This window comes from Sycon ciliatum, chromosome 1, assembly GCF_964019385.1.
Source record: "Sycon ciliatum chromosome 1, ocSycCili1.1, whole genome shotgun sequence".
Taxonomy (NCBI): domain Eukaryota; kingdom Metazoa; phylum Porifera; class Calcarea; order Leucosolenida; family Sycettidae; genus Sycon; species Sycon ciliatum.
In genome coordinates, this window is record NC_088643.1 from 90,320,195 (window position 1) to 90,340,122 (window position 19,928).

The 19,928-nt window shown below is 47.7% G+C and overlaps 1 protein-coding gene across 1 annotated transcript; it reads right to left on the reverse strand.

The window, feature by feature from the left end:
* Positions 1 to 753: 753 nt before the first annotated feature.
* On the reverse strand, positions 754 to 17,903 carry LOC135806373 (28S rRNA (cytosine-C(5))-methyltransferase-like). Its single transcript, XM_065320549.1, has 10 exons — positions 17,692 to 17,903; positions 16,027 to 16,085; positions 7,108 to 7,276; positions 6,151 to 6,434; positions 5,680 to 5,795; positions 4,939 to 5,047; positions 4,484 to 4,603; positions 3,967 to 4,086; positions 2,287 to 2,392; positions 754 to 1,758 (listed from the first exon to the last, which is right to left on the reverse strand). The coding sequence occupies exons 1-10, from the start codon at positions 17,834 to 17,836 to the stop codon at positions 1,400 to 1,402; spliced, it is 1,587 nt and encodes a 528-aa protein (XP_065176621.1). The 5' UTR covers positions 17,837 to 17,903; the 3' UTR covers positions 754 to 1,399.
* Between the last annotated feature and the right edge of the window lie 2,025 nt (positions 17,904 to 19,928).

Consider the following 19,928-nt stretch of genomic DNA (forward strand, 5'->3'; position numbering starts at 1 on the left):
TTATAGCCCTAGATCCAACCCTGCTTGACTCAGGACTTCACAGCTGCCTTAATTGGAAGTGCCAAAAAGACATGGCACCACGTCATTGTCATTGACTCTAGGGCAGATCAATCAATCAAGATAATTCCTTTTCCTTTTAGTCCATGCTTGCTAAGCTTGTGTGTACAAGCACATCATTTACACTCCCAGTGCAGCAGAACCCAGCATGCACCACTCATACTTGTGAAGTTTCGTTTGTCTCTTGCACTTCAAGATGCCTTTCAGTCTTTGATCTTTTGCCAGAAATCAGAAAAATGAGAATTACAAGTAGATGGAAACCCAGCCAGTTACTGAGTTAGCACAAACCAATCGTGGGAACTACTTATCAGGCAGGTCAGGGGTGCACAGCGTCCTAGTGAACTAGGCAGATCGACACATCCAAACGACCTGCATGGATGATACAAAGTACAGACACACGTGGGTCCCAGGGCCCCCAGGGAATAGGACACCCTCTCCACCACACCAGATCAGAAGAAGTAGAGTGTGCAGTGAGGTTTCATTTTGAGTCACTCAGTTGTGCCTTCTGGCAGCATAACATGCATAAGTGGCAACCAACTCAATGCAGCAGCTGTTCTCAACCAGCTGCAGGTATGCACTGCTGAGTGCTGCTGGTGCATGGTGCAGCAAGCAACACATGAGAATACCTGGCATTGTCGTGAGGGCAGGAAGTCACACCCGAAAAATGCTGCAGAAACCCCAGGAAGACAGCAATCATCAACTCATTGTTTCCATGTGAAGCCATGCAGACTGGTGTGTTCCTCAATCACTTAGCAGTAGCTATACTTAGCTCTGTCAACCAAAGTCAATGTTAAGATGAAAATAGAATTCCTGTACAGCTCAAGCAGGATGATCTGTAAACTTCAACAAAAAAAGAAAAAAGAAGTCATGTAATTCTTTGGTGGGTGGGTTAGGGTCAGCTTTGTCATGAGAAAACACTGTAAAACAGCCACTCTCTATATAGGAATATCAGTTGTGTTGTCCAAGCTAGATCCGAAAGGAAACAGGTTCGTTTGTGGCCAATTTTGAAACAAATGGAAGGTTACTTACGCCTTCATCCTTGCCTTGTGAGCCATAGCAACTCAGTTTTCAGAAGCATAATAATAATAATTATTATGTGTTCAGAAAGGGCGGTCAGAGTGGGTTTTACCAACTGACATGCCACCATGTGCCGCCGCTTTGGGAGCAAAAATGGAACAATGCAAAGCACGTCCAAATAGTCCAGGGGTGGAAAAGCCGTGTGAATAGTGAATATACAGTCCCATAGCAGCCCATCCGACAATGCACTACAACTTGCTGAAGTGAAAGCAACAAGCCACTTTTGGAAAGTTCATGAAATATCACACGGCAATCTCTGAGTGCACTAACTTGTTACAGGTTTTCGACGAATTCTCCGCTTTGTCACTTTCTGTCTCTTGCTAGATTTATCTTTACTGAGTGGGGGACGCTCTTGCAGGTTCTTTGCACTTATGCTTTTCTGCCGACAGTTGGAATTGCTGGGACCAGTACTGGAGGCCAAGGAAGGCTTCCAGAGCTTCCCTGAAGCATTACTTGTACCATTGGTGCTGCGATCTTTCCCGTTTGCTGATAGTTGCATTGAGGAATCTACCGCCTCCTCTACTTGTAGGGGCGTGTCGGTGACTGAAGGTGCACATCGCTGGAAATGAGCCAAGAAAAATCCACTAGTGCCATCCTCCGGAAGAACACGTACACAAAGCGGACCTACACAAACAAAACACACACACACACAGTATATGCAGCAGGATAGTCAAATGATCTATCCAAAACATGTTCAGTATCATTCACCCAAGGATTGGGAACAGATTTTCAAGAAATCTTGCTTCATGATTGTGTGCTGCTCCACTACTGTCAAATCGGAAAAAAATGAATCCAATACTCAACAACACCCACAACTGGACTTAGATGACCCACAACTGGACTTAGATGTTCGTAGCAGCACAAGACACTGTGAAGGGCACTGGAATATCACAGTCATGGTCTCAGGGTGTAACTGGGGTGCAGTATGGAGGTGTTTCCCCGGCTTACACCCCGATGAACAGGTCATAAGAGCCGATGCCGCAAAGCAGACGATCACAGTGATCACATTTGTAGTTTACTGGTTAGACATGTGTTCTATGGCATCCACGCCAGTTAGACCAAACACTTAGTGAATAGGTCTTTACAGTACGGTTGGGATTCACTGGCAATGATAGCAGTTTAGAAGCGGCCACACAGAAATGTGCCACCTACCACAATCGTACGAGTCCAGGCCACGGCGAGGCCATTGGGGAAGAACTTTCACAAGATGCCAGTCAGGATGCTTGCGCAGAACAGCCGTGACTACATCTTCATTCTCCTGAGAATTAGAAAGCAGACACAGAGGTTCACGTCATCAGCAGAACTTACACTGAAACAACATTGCATGTACACGTATACTGTGCAGAGTATGCAGAGTGTGCAGAGTGTGCAGAGTGTGCAGAGTGTGCAGAGTGTGCAGCGTGTGCAGAGTGTGCAGAGTATGCAGAGTGTGCAGAGTATGCAGAGTGTGCAGAGTATGCAGAGTGTGCAGAGTGTGCAGAGTGTGCAGAGTATGCAGAGTGTGCAGAGTATGCAGAGTGTGCAGAGTGTGCAGAGTATGCAGAGTGTGCAGAGTATGCAGAGTGTGCAGAGTGTGCAGAGTATGCAGAGTATGCAGAGTATGCAGAGTGTGCAGAGTGTGCAGAGTATGCAGAGTGTGCAGAGTGTGCAGAGTGTGCAGAGTATGCAGAGTGTGCAGAGTGTGCAGAGTATGCAGAGTGTGCAGAGTGTGCAGAGTGTGCAGAGTATGCAGAGTGTGCAGAGTGTGCAGAGTGTGCAGAGTATGCAGAGTGTGCAGAGTGTGCAGAGTATGCAGAGTGTGCAGAGTATGCAGAGTGTGCAGAGTATGCAGAGTATGCAGAGTGTGCAGAGTGTGCAGAGTATGCAGAGTGTGCAGAGTGTGCAGAGTGTGCAGAGTGTGCAGAGTATGCAGAGTGTGCAGAGTGTGCAGAGTATGCAGAGTGTGCAGAGTGTGCAGAGTGCAAAGCACGAATGCCATGTACTAGTACCCGCCGCTTCTGCCACAGCACAAGTTTTGTAGAGAACAACATTCCTATCCAACAATGCTAGTCTTGACAAGAACAGAGTCAAGATGTTTGGACACGAGCTGTACCTTTATGAGAATACCACAGCAGTGAAGATCATTACAAGCTCAACTACTGAGCCATAATATCTGCCAGATCTGATGGTAGAGGATTACCTACAATGTAACACAAGCTAGGTGATCACCTAACGCACATCCACAAGTAATCTAAATTCCAGAACTTTGAGTTGCATGACATGCACTACATGTACTATTGTAGACAACACTCCTCACAAACACTCTTCTAATGCAGGCCTTCTTGTGTGTCTAGCTAATCTACTGCACTGCTGAGTCTTCTAATGCAGGCCTTCTTGTGTGTCTAGCTAATCTACTGCACTGCTGAGTCTTCTAATGCAGGCCTTCTTGTGTGTCTAGCTAATCTACTGCACTGCTGAGTCTTCTAATGCAGGCCTTCTTGTGTGTCTAGCTAATCTACTGCACTGCTGAGTCTTCTAATGCAGGCCTTCTTGTGTGTCTAGCTAATCTACTGCACTGCTGAGTCTTCTAATGCAGGCCTTCTTGTGTGTCTAGCTAATCTACTGCACTGCTGAGTCTTCTAATGCAGGCCTTCTTGTGTGTCTAGCTAATCTACTGCACTGCTGAGTCTTCTAATGCAGGTCTTATTGTGTGTCTAGCTAATCTACTGCACTGCTGAGTCTTCTAATGCAGGTCTTATTGTGTGTCTAGCTAAATCTCCTGCACTGCTGAGTCTTCTAACGCGGGTCTTATTGTGTGTCTAGCTGATCTACTGCACTGCTGAGTCTGCTGACCTGAGCATGAATGGAACACGTCGAATAGACAACATCCATAACCGACGGAAAGCTGAGTGCATGACAAACTGCTTGCTGCTGGAAAGAGGACAGCTTGGCGAGACGGTTCTCTAAAACAGACTGAACAGAAACAGAGAGCGGGCAGGGAAACTAAGTTCTTTGGAGGTCAACCACCAAAACTGAATAACAGCAGGAACATGTACATTTTGGTACATGCATGCATGGATGGGCATGTGGAAGTGAGCGAGCGAGTGGGTGAGCGAGCAAGGGAGTAAATGAGTGGGGGAGAGAGTGAATGAATGAGTGAGTGACAATTTCATAGATATAAAGAACACCATGTGATACCAAAGCATACACAGAATTTGGCACTATACAGCATTACATGAGTCACATAACGGTACAGCAAATTTTGATTTACAAACAACCTAGCTTAACCTGCTTCTTGGTGATAAAAGAGGGTATTATATCAGCATTCAGTATCCTTAGGTGCAGAAGTCCTGCCTTCTAAAGTACTCACCGCATCCTCGTTGCTGTCATGAAGCAAGTGATCAAGACGATCTACCATACCAGAGCCAGAACATGATGGATCCACTAGGATGTGTGAGACAGCTTGGAACTCCTTTGCAGTGACATCAGTCTAGAAACGAGGGGCACAAGCAACAGCAGGAAAAAAACATGTTCAAATTTCAACACGAATAATCAGGGATGCGCACACGACAATAAAATGAATAAATGCATCATTTGAGCTTCCAGCCAGCACACACAGCACACCCAGCACACCCAGCACACACAGCACACAACCAGCACGCCCAGCACACCCAGCACACACAGCACACACAGCAGACACAGCAGACACACACACACACACACACACACACACACACACACACACACACACACACACACAGCACACACACACACACAGCCAGCATGCACAGCACAGTACAACAGTCAGTGGGTAAGCAAGTGTACCTTGAGAAAGTTCTGAAGCTTGGGATGAACACATGTTGCACCTGCACGAAGACAAGTCTCCTTGAGGACAGTAAGGCGATTGCGATCGATGTCAAAGGCAAAGATGCGCCTAGCGAGAGAAAATAATTCGAAAAGAGACGCGCACACTTCAGATCACATACGGAATGCTCAGCTATGCACGTGTGAAGTCAGTCTACCGAAACACAACTCAATGAAATCTGCCACAAGTAGCTAGGGCTGAATTGCCTCCAAACCTATCCATGTGTGTGTGCGTGTGTGTGTGTGTGTGTATGTGTATGTGTGTGTGTGCGCGCGTGCGTGCGTGTGTGTGTGTGTGGTGTGTGTATGTGTATGTGTGTGTGTGTGTGTGTGTGCGTGCATGTGTGTGTGCATGTGTGTGTGCGTGTGTGTGTGTGTCAGAACAAAAGTGTGCTATAGGTTAAGAACTGTGGCTGCTATTTCACCACAGGTAGCTCTGCATGATCTGCATGGTGAAGTTACTATTTTTAAACAAAGTGGCTTCATTCCGTGTTGAACAATACACATCTGATGCACTTTGAAGCACGCATTGCTGATGACCTACAGCTCTGATAGATTAATACTAAGGTGTGCTAGCAGAGCAAGTCATCCCTATGGCCTAGGCTAGGGAGACAGAGCAGCAGACCACATGTCCCATCAGCACCAAGTCCACAGCAGACAGATCTACAGGAAAGGAAAGCTGGACATGAGCAAGACGCGTACCCTGTGTTGTTCATCAGAGAAGCAAGATGAGTAGTCTTGTTACCGGGTGCAGCGCACGCATCAATGACCGTTGCACCAGCAGGTGGACTCAATTCAGCCGCTGACATGCAACTGGACTGTACAGAAAGGGAAAATCACAAAAAACTATGTCAGTAGAATGCAAGCAGCTACTTTAGTAGTGTATGAATAGATGGTTGCTTTTGAAAGAATTCCGGGCCTGTACAACAGTACTGCACACGGGTATAGAAGCTGCATGTTAGAACGGGTCTGCCTAATACCGAGGAGCTGCATAACATTTCTCAGCTGGCAGAGACTGGGTGCATGCACATGCACCAATGAGGAACAGTGTTCTAGGTGGAACATGTAGCACTGATGTAGCATTGACTGTCACACAGAGAAAGTGGCACACAAGTACACCTGTCGTCAATAGCACACTGCAGTGGGCGTTATACAGTGCAATGTAGCGAGTACCTTCTGCTGCAGGATCATGTGACCACTGGTATAGAGATGATGGGCATGCAGGTCTGTGCCCGGTGCAAACGCAATCACATTATCCAGATGAGGATCAAGGACACACTGCTCTGGTCGAATGGCATTGCCAACTGAGCATGATGGAGTTGCTTCACCAGCAGATCTCGGCGATTCTTCGGTGCTCTTTCTCTTGTCAACAATGGCATAGCCTTCATCTCGTAACACATCTAGCACTTCGGCATGGTTAGTAAGTATTGTGTTGATTCGTGCATGTCGTGGTATTGCTACGTCCACAAAGAGACACATGTTACACACATGCGCGCACGCACGCACACACACACACACACACACACACACACACACACGTACACGTACACGTATGTACACAAAATATGAAGCTCCTACACCAGACAGTCACACTATAGTAGTGACAGTGTGCAAAGAAACATGCATTTCAAGGCCGCCCGTGTCAATTTGCCAGCGAAGATCAGTCTGCACAACCGCCAACACCTGCTACCCAGACGGGTCAACAGGTGCAGCACAAGAATGAGCATACACCCATCACAAGCCCAACTCAGTATGGATACCAATCTGTGGACAGTGGACAAGATCTCTGGCTACACTATGACCAATGCAAGCCATGCCACAGGACAGCGAAATATTTATTCATTCCAATCAAAGCAGAGCTTGGCAGATGTCACCACTACCAACCCTTCTATGTGGATTTGGCAAAATCATGTGTTTACTTCATGCCACACATGCTTTTTGTGAAAATGTTTGAAATCGTGATTTTCGCCAATTTCTCCCGTAGCTTGTCACGGTAGATTCTAGAATATCGAGAGTCCGCCATAGTGAAGTTCCCCAATGTTGGCGGAGGTAAACTAGAGATTCGGGTCTTTGATTTGAGACAATCTGCAGCCTTACAGAACAAGGACAAATCAGATCCCGATCACTCACCCACTCTTGCCACAGGTGCCAATGATGGGGAACTCTCCTTCACACTTGCATACGCCTCCTCAAGACAAGTCTGGTGCGCAGTGAATGTCTCCTTCAACTGACCGCCACACTGTACACCCGGTCCAAACAGGAGATCGTGAACTAGCACCCATGACAAGCCTTGGGTCATCTACACACACACAGTCACAAATAAAATAGACATGTAGGCATGATGGGCAAATACTAGTGATGTAATGAATTATCGATTATTCGAATTTCCTCGATCTCTTAGACCTCAACGAATAATCGATCGGATAAAATCTAGGTCGAAGGTTCGAAAATTCGAATATTCGCGGGCAGGCGAAGTCCATGGGGAGCGGATGCAACTTCTGGAGCTCCGCCCCAAATCGTTCTTCTATATAGGTCCCATAGTGTTTTTGAGCCCTTAGCCAGTGATACTTGTAACGTGGATACCCATAGTGCCTCTCACCATGGCGTTGGACATAATCACCGACCTCTCTGTCCTCGGCTTTGACTGCATCAAGGAACTAGCCCGCCATCATGCTGTTCCGGACTGGAGCTCTGTTATAGATTGATCTATTATCGTATTTGTTGTACGATCTACGTTCTACTACGTGTGTCGTTCTACGTTCCTTCGATGCATGCATGAGGAAGAGTGACGATGTCTTACCTCATTATGAATCAGTCTTCTTCTACATTACGTCTGCATGGCTGACGTGTGTCTTACTTTGGGTACTGGGTTGACAAGTTCTATACTGCCGTGTTATAACGCCATTAGTGCCATGACAACGCTGACGTGTCTCTTCAGCTTAGCTCTCCATGATTGCCCTTTACATCTTCACTTCTATAATTATCCTAGAACAAACCAGATGGTGTTTTTCCTGCTGTGGTATACGCGAGCTGCATGGACTGAATCTTGCATGCGTACTTTATAACAAGTTCGACGGCCAGGCCGGAGCTAGTCACAGCCCTACGAGGAGTTGGTGTAGGATCCGCATGGAGCTGTAAGTCCAGTGCATGTGTTAGCAAGGATGAGACCATGACTAGTCTGCTTGAAATAGTAAAAAAAATTACTACGGAGGTGGAAAGCCTTTCTTGCATGAAAACCGCAATTGTGGACATCAAGTCAGAGCTTGCTGAAGTTAGGTGGGCACTACCCAAACCAGGGTACGCAGAGTCAGTTAGCAGGGGTTCAGCGACCAGACCCCCCACCACCTGCACCACCTGCACAGCACATCCCGCCACCGTACACAGCACTGCTATACACCAGGGAGTACTTCCTGCTGTACACTCACACCCCAGCACGCAAGCATCCCGAACTCCACGTGTCCAGCAGCCACCTCAGCTAGGCCCGTATCTTGCGAACTCGACCCCAGCACCGACTGGAAGGAAGTTGTACGCAGGAAAGTCACCCCCAGATACACCAAGCCCGCACCTAAGGCCGCCCCGAAAGTCCGTAGTGACGTGGTGAATGTACCGAAGCTGGTCCATTATGTGGGAAACGTGAGCCCTGGCTGCAACAGTGAAGCCATCACAGAATGGTGCAAATCACGTGATGTCAATGTCCTGAACTGCTCTGTCTCCGAGAATGCGTAACTCGGGATATGCTGCGCCCGAGTAACAGTGGCTGCTGCTGATGAAGCGAAGATACTCGAGAACTCGTTCTGGCCGCCTACTATTCAGCACAGCGTCCGAAATGGCGATTTCACTCCGACGACGGTGCCAAAAGTGGTGAGTCAGCACAACACATATGACAGCAATGCATTTCCCTTATCTTGATGAACCTACATCCTATCCTCGCCAACAACCACAACCACCCACATTCCGGTACCACACGCCTCCATGCTAAACCCAACTGCCAACCCTTTCTACCCAAGGAGTACAGTAGAACCCGGGCTAGGGATCCACCTAACTCTGCGCGGACATAGCTGGACTCAGTTGTACAGGGATGGGCAAAAAAGTGTGCAAAACGACTTTTTGTGAGTGGATGGACCCCGGAAAAATAGTTTGGAGCGAAAAAAGTTACGGCTTCCTCGGAAACCGACGGGGGACCCCCCTTGGGCCGGAAAATTAAATCCCGGTATAAGGATCCCCCGCATAATGTACGTGCCAAGTGCGTACGCACTCGCCGATTAGTACAAGGAAGTGCCCTTTTTGGGAGCATTGGTAGACTCTACGCGAGGCCTTTTGGCATGCTTCCTTTTCAACACGGTACGTGGTGCATTCTGTTGTGCGCTTTCGGTAAACGAAACGGCCCTCCTTGTGCAGTTCGTTTTGTTTATTGAGTGTTTATCGAGTGAGTGATGGTCTGGAAATGGAGAGAATACCACGCTGGAACGAGTTCCAGAAAGCCAATAAAGGAAAAAGTGTGACTGTTGAGGAATGGCGGAATACAAGAACGAACTGATCCTAAAGCGATTCAATAGTCAAAATCAAGCGGCAGCGAACGCTGATTCCGGCGATATTACCTTGAATGACGAGGTCGACAACAAAGGTGAGGACACACTCAATGGCGACGACAAGCACGATACCAGGGCTGAGAAGAAGAAAGAGCAGGCACAGCAGTGGCAAAGCATTTTCGCCAGCCGTGCGCGAGCCAGCACTCCAGGCACTGCTAGTAACGTCAGTGCAACAGCAGCAGGTGTCCAAGGGAATGTGCCCACTCGTGGACGACCACGGAGTGGTGCTGGTAGCAGGGGCGGACTTCATCGGACAAATACCCGGGATCCCAGTGGGCGTCTGCTGACGAAGCAAGCTCGTTTAGTTTCCTCTGAGCAGGCTACCTCGCCGCAATCACCCAGCGCTTCCTCTCGCTCTTTGTCTGCTCCAAGACCTGAAACAGCAACGGAGAGGCTGGATTGGTCCACTGGCGAGCCATTGGAGCGATTGGAGGCAGCCCTGAAAGCGCACAAGGATGGAGCGATGTCAATCAGAGAGTCTTCGTGTTCATTTGGAATTCCCTTCGCCGTCCTCCAACGTCGAGTGAGTGGGGTTTTGTCAGTTTCTGCTACTGTTGGACCCAATACTGCACTGCCCCAGTCCATTGAGGACAAACTGCATGACCCGATCCTGAAGCTGGCAGATCTAGGATTTGGTGTTGATTGGGGCGATATCCGAACCATGGCCGTGAAACTGGGCGAGAGTGCTGGTTTGGAGCACTTCGTGGCAGGTGGTGGTTGGGTTGATGGATTTAAGACCCGATACCCAGATCTAGCTCGCCTCAGAAGTGCCCCATTGGAGCGGAATCGAATGGGAGCTCTCAACCCAACCTTGATCGGCTCATTTTTTTAGCTCTTACAGAAGTCTATTGAAAGAGTGGAGGAGCTGTCCAAGGGCGCCAAGCTGACTGCCGAGCGGGAGCTCAACATGGATGAGATTGGGTTTACTCTCAATATGACAGCGGGTTATGTTGTAACAAGAAAAAACTCCAGGCATGCGCATGCTGCCACTGGCAACAGTCGGGACCATGTTTCGGTTGCCTCGACCATTGCAGCAGATGGCCGGTATCTACCAAACTTGTTCATTCTACCTGGGAAGAGGTTCAACTCTGAGCACATGATGGATGGACGAATAAAGGGAACGCCGCCTGGGTCTGCTGTTGTGCTCACGGACAAGGGGTACATGACGGATGATGCATACCTGTCCTTCGCCAAGCACTTGGTGGCTAACATTGGCACCAGGAAGGAGCATGAGTGGGCCCTCCTCGTCTGTGATGGCTACAACTCCCATGCCATGATTCCCGATGTTCTGCAGCTCCAGCCACTGGATATCACCTGCTTTCGTCCAGTGAAGAGCCACTTCCGCAAGTTCTTGCACAGCATTCGGGTAGAGGAGGGCTTCAACGCTGTGAACAAGTGGAAAGTTGCCGAGGTCATCTCAAAGGCATTTGAGGCAGCCCTGACCCCAAGCACAGTGCAGGCTGGGTTTTCTTAAGCCGGTTTGTATCCGTTCCAGCGCAATTGGGTTGAGGAACATTCACACGTGTTCACTGTATCGAAGTCGCTTGCAGCAGGTACTCAGCTCTCACAATCCACCCCTTCATCGTCTGAGGATTCGCTGCGCATGCTACAGCTCCGTGCTTTTGAGCAGAGACTCGAAAGGGTACACTCCTCTGCTACATCACCACTACTCCAGTCCCTGGATTCGGAAGTGACTCCTGCCCAGAATGCAGCTCTATCCTTGGAAGAGACCAAGCAGTTACCAGAGAAAAAGACCACGACAGGTGTTGAGGCTATTCTGGTTCTTCCTCGCTCAGTGACATCTGATAAACGTCAGAAGCCGGTGAAGAAAAACGCTATCGGCGAGAGCTTTGCAGCACCCAAGCAGCTCAACGAACCGGCACGCATTGCTGAGCTTGTGCAGCAGCACAAACGGAAGAGTGTTGAAATTCTGGAGGCAGCAGAGAGAAAGCGGGCGAAGAAGGATGCCAGTGATCCAGTCGCTTATGTACTGTACAGGTGTGGCTACATTGCTGATATGGCTGCCAGTGTAACCATCCCCATTATGAAAGCATTCATAAGCCATCACGCTGCCAAGATCACCATGCCCCGTTCAGCAACACATCCCAAGAGAGCAGATTTCTGCAACTTCTTAGCCACGAAGTTTGAGGAGCACCCGATCGAGTTCTGGACAAAGAAAATCCAGCACGTGCCAGCAGATTCTATGCCATTGGTTGCACCCTGTGTGCCTCCAGCAGCCTCAGCGCAACCACCTCCCACCACCACTGTGCCACAAGCTGCTTCCCATGTCCCTCCACCTCCTTGTGCGCAACCATCCTCTATCACTGCTGCGTCAACCGTCGCATCCGGTGTGCCTCCATCTTCTACCGCTGCTGTACTGCCAGTTCTATCCTGTGTATCCCCAATGTCCCATGCACAGTTATCTCCCACCACCGCAGTGCCGCTGCCTGTAGTTATTTCACCCATGCCTCACACCCAGCAGGCAGGTTCTTCGCCCAATGCCAACAGCATGAGGTGCTATAAGCCAGGGTGCTCCCGGCCTGCCACCCTCGTGCTGAGGTCTTGCTCAAGATGCAATCATGTTTTTCATCACATCTGCACACATGATGATTATGGGTAAAGTGTGTTCATGCTGTATGGCTAGGCCTGGAGAGTTGGGAGTGTAGAATTGTAATTTCCTCTTCTCACCATGGTTTTATTATTTCCCCTTCTCTCTTCATACCTTTTGTTTTTGAAACATTATAGTCTTGAATTGGTAGAACACCACGTAATCTGCTTTACTCTGCGATTGACTGATGATGTGTGATGAGTTCCTATTTCTTCGTGTAATAACGTGTCAATCCTGTGCTTTGCCCGTCGCATGCAACGGCTTCTAACACACTGGTATATAATCCGCTGCTGAAAGCTGCAATTCTTGTAGTTCAGATGATCTTCTCATTGGATTTCTTTCATGTGCTCCCATGAGATTCTTACTAGTGCACCTACTGAAGTTTGCTAGTGTTGTTGGTCTGAGAGATATCAAGAATAAGAAAGAAAGAATAGATATTGTAGTGTATTGTAGTGGATTCTAGGGCAGAGTCAGCTTCATGTACATGTATTATTAGGAGTAGCTCCGTAGTATGCCATCAAAACAATCAATACACTCACTCCCGGGACCCCCCCCCCCCCCCCTTGCACCGATCCCTAATCCGGTGTGACCCTTAATCTGGGATGTAGCAGCCCCCCCCCCGGCTCCGATCCCTAATCCGGTTTGACCCTTAACCCGGGTTCTACTCTTCCCTGCAACCCACTCATTTATCTCCATCCTTCTCAGTACTCTCCCTTAACTGCCGCTCCATAGTGAACAAGCTACCCGAGCTTAGTCAAGTCTGTCATCAGTATTCTCCAGACAAAGTTTGCCTGTGTGAAATGTGCCTGACAGCTGCCATAGACATCTCAATTCCAGGCTACACGCCATCCCGTCTGGACCGCCTACCCACAACCCATTCTGATAACCTGCCAGCGAAAGGCTACGGTGGTGTTGCTACTCTTGTAGCTGACAGGTCATTCATCTCATCAAGCGCCGCTTTCGACCTTGAACGCTGTGGACTGGAAGCGGTTTGAAGGTGAGGGTGATGATACTAGGAAGAGATCGGCTATAAAGAAACACCTGTTGTCCAACAGTCAGTGTCGTTCAGTGTATGATGACTCTTGTTTCACAGCTTTGTGCCGTGCTCGTAGGTTTAGTGAACTCAACGTATTGGAAGCTGTTTTCATTCGCAAACATAACCCCAACCTATGCATCCAGAAAGAAAATGTCACTAAACTTAGACTATTCTCTTAGCATTCACACACACATATACACACACACATACCCACGGGTGTACACCTTACACTTCGCCCTCTCATAATCTCACATTGTTGTTATTTCTCACCTCCTTTTTTTTCTCTTCACCCACCCCTGTTATTAGTTCACACTTCTCTAGTCTTTCGTACTTCACCTTCTTTTTTCCTATTTTTCTTTCACATTGTGTATTTCGTACTTTTCCACGTATGCATTGTTGTTTATTGCTAGATTTCATTATTGAGACGTGTTTCCCTGATGAATGTCTCTAGAAAACTGGTTAGGAGATTTTATTATCCATATGTTATTCTTGTTGATTACTACGTCCAATGTCCGCTTAACTGATTCTGCTGATTGCTATAACGGAATAGTAAAATTCAACTCGGTCGTGTGAGCCATTCAGTAAGTTATCATGAGCAGCACAGCCATTCGAAATGCTCAAATTGGCAAAGTCGCCGCTGCGCATGTCACTGTGTGGCGCCATCACCCGTCCAAATTTCAAAAGTAGCCACTTTGCACGCTTGCATTCATGCAGGCAGCAAGAAAAGTTGAACATATCCAAGTCTTCCATCGCTTCTCGATTTCTACATACTACCGTACTGGCAATATATATGGTCGCAGTGAGGCCATGAAGCGTTACATTGGCACATGTTTACCGCACGCAGGGCGTTACATGCAAAGTCGCACAGCAGCCGTTACACAGGTTTCTATAATGCCGCAGTCCTTTTTTTGCTATTGCCGCATCACTTTTTTGCTATTGCCGCATCATTTTTTTGCTATTGCCGCATCATTTTTTGCAAACTGCAATGAAAAGATCGCCGCACCCCACCGGATGCGCGTTACGAACGCAACGAAAATTTGTCGCACTAGCCTGGTCGCGTGTTACGCCGCACCCCCCTGCGTTACGCATTACGCGGCAACATATATTGCCAGTACGGTAGTAAACGTGTACGGCAGTACAGTTATACAGTAGTAGTACAGTAGTAGTACAGTAGTAGTACAGTACAGGGACTAATTTAACCGGTATCGCATCGCAGTTTGCGACGCAAAACACTGTGTCTGCGATTCGAAGTTCGTAGTGAGTCGCGGTAAACTGCGACACAACATACATGTTACTTGTTAGCTAAGTATGGCCCTGGACATAGACTTGTAGTGCACGCGTAGCGCATGCACATGTGTAGCTTTACAGTGTGTGTGGCTGGTTTGGCGCCACGAGATGGCGTGGCATGCACTGTGACTGTGTGTGTGTGTGGTTGTCCAGCCTGCACTGCAGGTAGATTTTACACCATAGATCTACGCACGCGCGGGCCGCGGGACCATGGCCATATGTCACACGATCTCCGCACGCGCACCGCAGCACGTGCACTTGGAAACTAACTAACTAGTTACTTACTTGAACGGAAGCACGAGGCGAGTGTCGACAAGTACTTCACCTGCTTTTGAGATTTAGACCGCGTTGCTTCACTAGCAGTAGGCGTCTCGACCGTTCAGGACTTATCTTTGTAAAATTCTGCTAGCCTTATTGATGAAGCCTCTTCACTGCCGGCATGTCTGTGAAGCAAGGTACTGTGGACAAGTGGATTGCTGAATTTGATCCCGAAAAAGAATGGATTCGCGCAGAGTCGAGTGGTGGAGCTATGACCAAGATATTTTGCAAAATGTGCAGGGAGAAGGCGTCCTCGCTTCGTGGTTTGAGGAATAACAGCACGGCGTTTGTTGACGGTATAAGTGGAAGTGCACTGAAGACTGCATTGTCGACAGAAAAAAACTGCTATGCAAAATTGTAGCGTTGCTATTCAAACGTCGAGGTGTGTAGCAATTATTGCTATGCAATTTTTTTGAAGTAAATTAGTCCCTGCAGTAGTACAGTAGTAGTACAGTAGTAGTACAGTACAGTAGTAGTACAGTAGTACAGTAGTACAGTAGTACAGTAGTAGTACAGTACAGTAGTAGTACAGTAGTACAGTTATGTTCCTGTTCCTGGGGTTCAGATTTGACTCCGTCAGATGTATCCTGGTGGGTTCTCGTCGCTCCTTACATCGCATGACGTCCCGTCCTGTTGAGTGTGAACTAAGCTACACAAACACATTTCAGCTCAAACTTATCGGCATCTGCTTACAGAATTCTGTGCACATTCACATCGCCAGGTCATGTAAGAGAGTTGATTTTCAAACACGACAATCAATCATGACAATGCCTGCCTCCCTTTCTCCATGACAGTACTGCTCCGACTATTTCCAAAGCGCCCAAGTTTGGATAATCTAGACTGAAGTCGCAACACTTTTTAAAGGATGAACAATTTTAAAGAAGTGTGCACATTCTCAAACCACAGTAAAACCTTTAACTAAAGACCACCGTGACTAGCGACCAACCTGGTAGTACAGACCACTTCACTCGGGGGTACGAACGGTCTCACATTCATGGTTGTGCAGTGCAAACCTCTAAGGACCACCTGCCACTAAAGACCGCTTTCGGTGGCCCCAAGGGGTGGTCGTTAGTCACAGGTTTTACTGTAGCTTGACCCGGAATGGATACTGGATATGGATTTTGCCCTGGTTGGGTACATGCACCCAGATCTTGGGCAATCAAGACAAAGTGTTGGGGCTAACTTGACCACGTGATACACTATATTCTTACATCTGGTTCCAACTTAGTCCAGCTTGCTTCCTCCAGCACGGCTTCTATTTCTCGGCGATCTGATGCGAACACACAGTAGCATGGACACCAAAACTACAATCAAATCCGCACACACAGTGTGCCGTACATCGTGATGGCGTCACTGAGACTGCCCAAATATCGACACACATACACACGCATGCATGCACACACACACACACACACACACACACACACACACACACACACACACACACACACACACACACAATGACACACATGCACACATGCATACACACACCACACACACCACACACATACACAAACACACACATTCCGGGTTCAAAGTGGCCGGTTCCGGAGCCCGTCCAAATAGCAGACCTAGATCATTCACCTGAGTACCCCCAGAACTACACACTCTGAATCTTTACTCAAATTCCAGAAAACAGAACTGTAGGTAGAGCTAGCAATTACTGTAAATATACAAAATTTCGGCGCTGCAAAATTTCGGCACTTCACGATTTTTGACATTTCGGCGGCGATTTATTTTCGGCGTGGGGTAGAGGGCATGGTATAGTGCTACAGATGCTGTGAAAAATTTCATCGGCGTTCTAATTTAGGCGTTTTGGGTCCGTGCCGAATATAGCTGAAATTAAATACCTGCCGAAAATTTGTATATTTACAGTACATTGATCTGCTGAGATATTTGAGTGTCCTGCACACCACCTGCATGTAGAGGAAAATAGTCATTTGAGCTGATGGTGTGCGCGGGCATGCATACCAAGTAGGTGAAAGTCACAGAACTGAAAATTTTCGAATTTTCGGCGAAGATGCAGTCTCCACGTCACTGAATTGAATGGTCTAGGTCCCAGAAACTGTGGCATGCTGTTCCCCAATCGAGCGGGGTCCTAAATCAGCCATTTTCGACACTGCAACGGTATTGTGTGAACCTCCGGCGAGTTTCTACGACGTTATCACCGGGATGCAGGCTTTTTGCACCAAGGCCATTTGACCCTGGCATACTCTCTGACGAAAGCAGGCCTACGATGAAGTGGCATAGACTAGGTCCTGAAGGTATGCCAACGGTTGTTAGTCCGTCTACTACACTACGGTCTCTAGAATGGTAAAAGGTTAATTCAAAAGCAGCTTGATGTCTTTCCATACCGTAATTCCGCGCATATAAGCCCATGGGCCTATATCCGGATATAAGCCCACCTCCGTTTATAAGCCCATGGGCTAATAAACAGACACAAATGCAACTCACGTGTCAAGTAGAGTTTTTCACAAAATGGACTCTTCTTAACATGGTACAGCAGGTCAGTGCAGTTTACCAGTAGAGTACGGTAGACGCGCTATGAGCACGGACTTGTACCTTTTCGTGAACCTTCAAAATTCGAATATTGGCCTATGGGCTAAAAATCGAATACGTTTTACTGGATATTTTATCCCCAAACTGCATTATTTCGTATATAAGCCCATGGGCTTATATGCGCGGAATTACGGTAAACCTATTGTGACTTCACGGAAATTCGTTCTTTGATGAAAATCATGAGAGTGGGCAGGTTCCATCTACTTCAAGTATTACTCTCAGTGTGCATTGGGTACAGACCACAGTTCTGCTTGAAGTATCACTGCAGAACTGTTGACAACGACTACTGTATCATTTTTCATAAAAATTACACTTACGTGTTAGAGTTTGATGAACGATCGCGTAAAGCTTTTTCTTTCTTCTGCATTTTGATGAAAGGCAAAGATTCTTCACGGAGCCTTCCTTGGCCAAAGCACTGTCTATAACCTGACCAGCCTCGCGGTAAAACCTTGCAACAGACATGTTACTTCCCTGGGATAGAAACGTAATAAATTAATTGCATGAAAATTCGAAAAGCAAACAAACTTCGAAAGGACTGATTCACTGCACTTTTGTTTGTTTTGCTGTACTATACTGTGTCGATATCGATATCGCGATGTCATCAGGGTCATGTCACGTCACTGATCACAGATCACGCACGTGGGATAATGGGGCTGTTAAGTGTGACGTCACGGCTCCTTCGATACGCATAGCAACGGAGAGCAATGGGGACAAACAAAAGGGTAGGACCAGGGAGTCGTAAAAGCCCGGGAGAGGACACGGCACACATTCCCAGAAAACATCTTTGCCTCGCGCTGCCGGGGAACGCTGCCAGGGATCCCCCCGGGAACGGTGTTGCGAGGCAAGGAAATTATTATTTTCGAAAATTGTGATGTCTTCTTGAAATACTAATTGGGACATTCTCCGATTTCTCTTAGAGCACGGAGACGATTGCTCCGTCGAGTCTTCTGATCTCTATTTTCATCCTCATCTTCCAGCTGCCTCACTCATTCTCTCTCAGTTTATCGAAGTTAATTTATTCTGAGGCGATGGAAATGCAAGTCAAATCCCTAATTGTACTTCACTTTTATTTGAGTTGGGGTGAACGAAATGAGATTTGTGGAAAATGACGCCACTTCCCGTGTTAGCCGCTGGTCGTATCATACAGCCCATATTCCATTGCAGGTGATGGGCCAACGTTCGTGTTGAGATCCGCTGAGTTTCCTCGTACTCGTGGAGTTGAATTTGTGGCAGAAATTGCACTGAATTGCAGTCAAATGGTTGTGAATGAAACGAGATTTGTGGAAAATGACGCCACTTCCCGTGTTAGCCGCTGGTCGTAGCATACAGCCCATATTCCATTGCAGGTGATGGGCCAACGTTCGTGTTGAGATCCGCTGAGTTTCCTCGTACTCGTGGAGTTGAATTTGTGGCAGAAATTGCACTGAATTGCAGTCAAATGGTTGTGAATGAAACGAGATTTGTGGAAAATGACGCCACTTCCCGTGTTAGCCGCTGGTCGTAGCATACAGCCCATATTCCATTGCAGGTGATGGGCCAACGTTCGTGTTGAGATCCGCTGAGTTTCCTCGTACTCGTGGAGTTGAATTTGTGGCAGAAATTGCACTGAATTGCAGTCAAATGGTTGTGAATGAAACGAGATTTGTGGAAAATGACGCCACTTCCCGTGTTAACCACTGGTCGTATCATACAGCCCATATTCCATTGCAGGTGATGGGCGAAAGTTCTTGTGGAGATCCGCTGAGCTTCCTCGGCGTACTCGTGGATTTATGAATTTGTGTCAGAAATTGCAGTCGAGTGGACTTCTGTGCGTGTGTTGTGAGTAAATCGCGACGGCTCCCTTCCTTCAGCATCGTCAAAACGCAACATAGAGCATTATTACGCACTCGTTCCATGATTCATGATAATGCCTGGATTCTTTTAAAAACAATCAATGTGTGTTCCCTATCTATCTACATTGTACATGGTTGCAGGTCGTTATTTATAAATCTTGATAATTTCAACACTTTTCTACTCGTATACTGAGTACGCGGTGACTTGAGCCGTTTAGGAAACGGAAGTCTTGGCGAGTGTACAAAAGGTAAACCTATCATTTGTACTTCATAACGGAATTGTGCACAAAAATGCACACACACGTTCGCGCGCACACACACAAGCACACACACAAACACTGTACAAACACACACAAAAGTACAAGCACATGTGCACATACACACGCCTCCCCCCCCCCCCCCCCCCCCCCCACACACACACACTCAACTCCCCACCCCTGTACTGAGTCTGACAGACATACAATCATGTTTATCCTTCCTTCGCCACCAGTTTCGGATAATGGTGTCAACAACGAGTTGTAAAATATTGGTATTTTAGGACTCCCTGCCCTGAAGACAAGCACAGCGCCGTGGATCGAGCAGATCCGGCCGCGCCGGCCTAGCGTGCTTCACTTTCTGGCCGAGGCAAACATCGTCCGCGTGCGCGCATCCCGTGTCCTCTCCCGGGCTTTTACGACTCCCTGGGTAGGACTAAAGGGACAAGCCCAACTATTTTTGCAGTT

Excerpts from the sequence above, each read along its gene's own strand:
- LOC135806373 (XM_065320549.1), bottom strand. The coding sequence starts at position 17,836 with ATGTCTGTTGCAAGGTTTTACCGCGAGGCTGGTCAGGTTATAGACAGT. Across the intron at positions 4,604-4,938 it reads AGCTTCAGAACTTTCTCAAG|ACTGATGTCACTGCAAAGGA; the intron begins GTACACTTGCTT and ends CCTCGTTTCTAG. Across the intron at positions 2,393-3,966 it reads CGTGTTCCATTCATGCTCAG|GAGAATGAAGATGTAGTCAC; the intron begins GTCAGCAGACTC and ends TCTAATTCTCAG.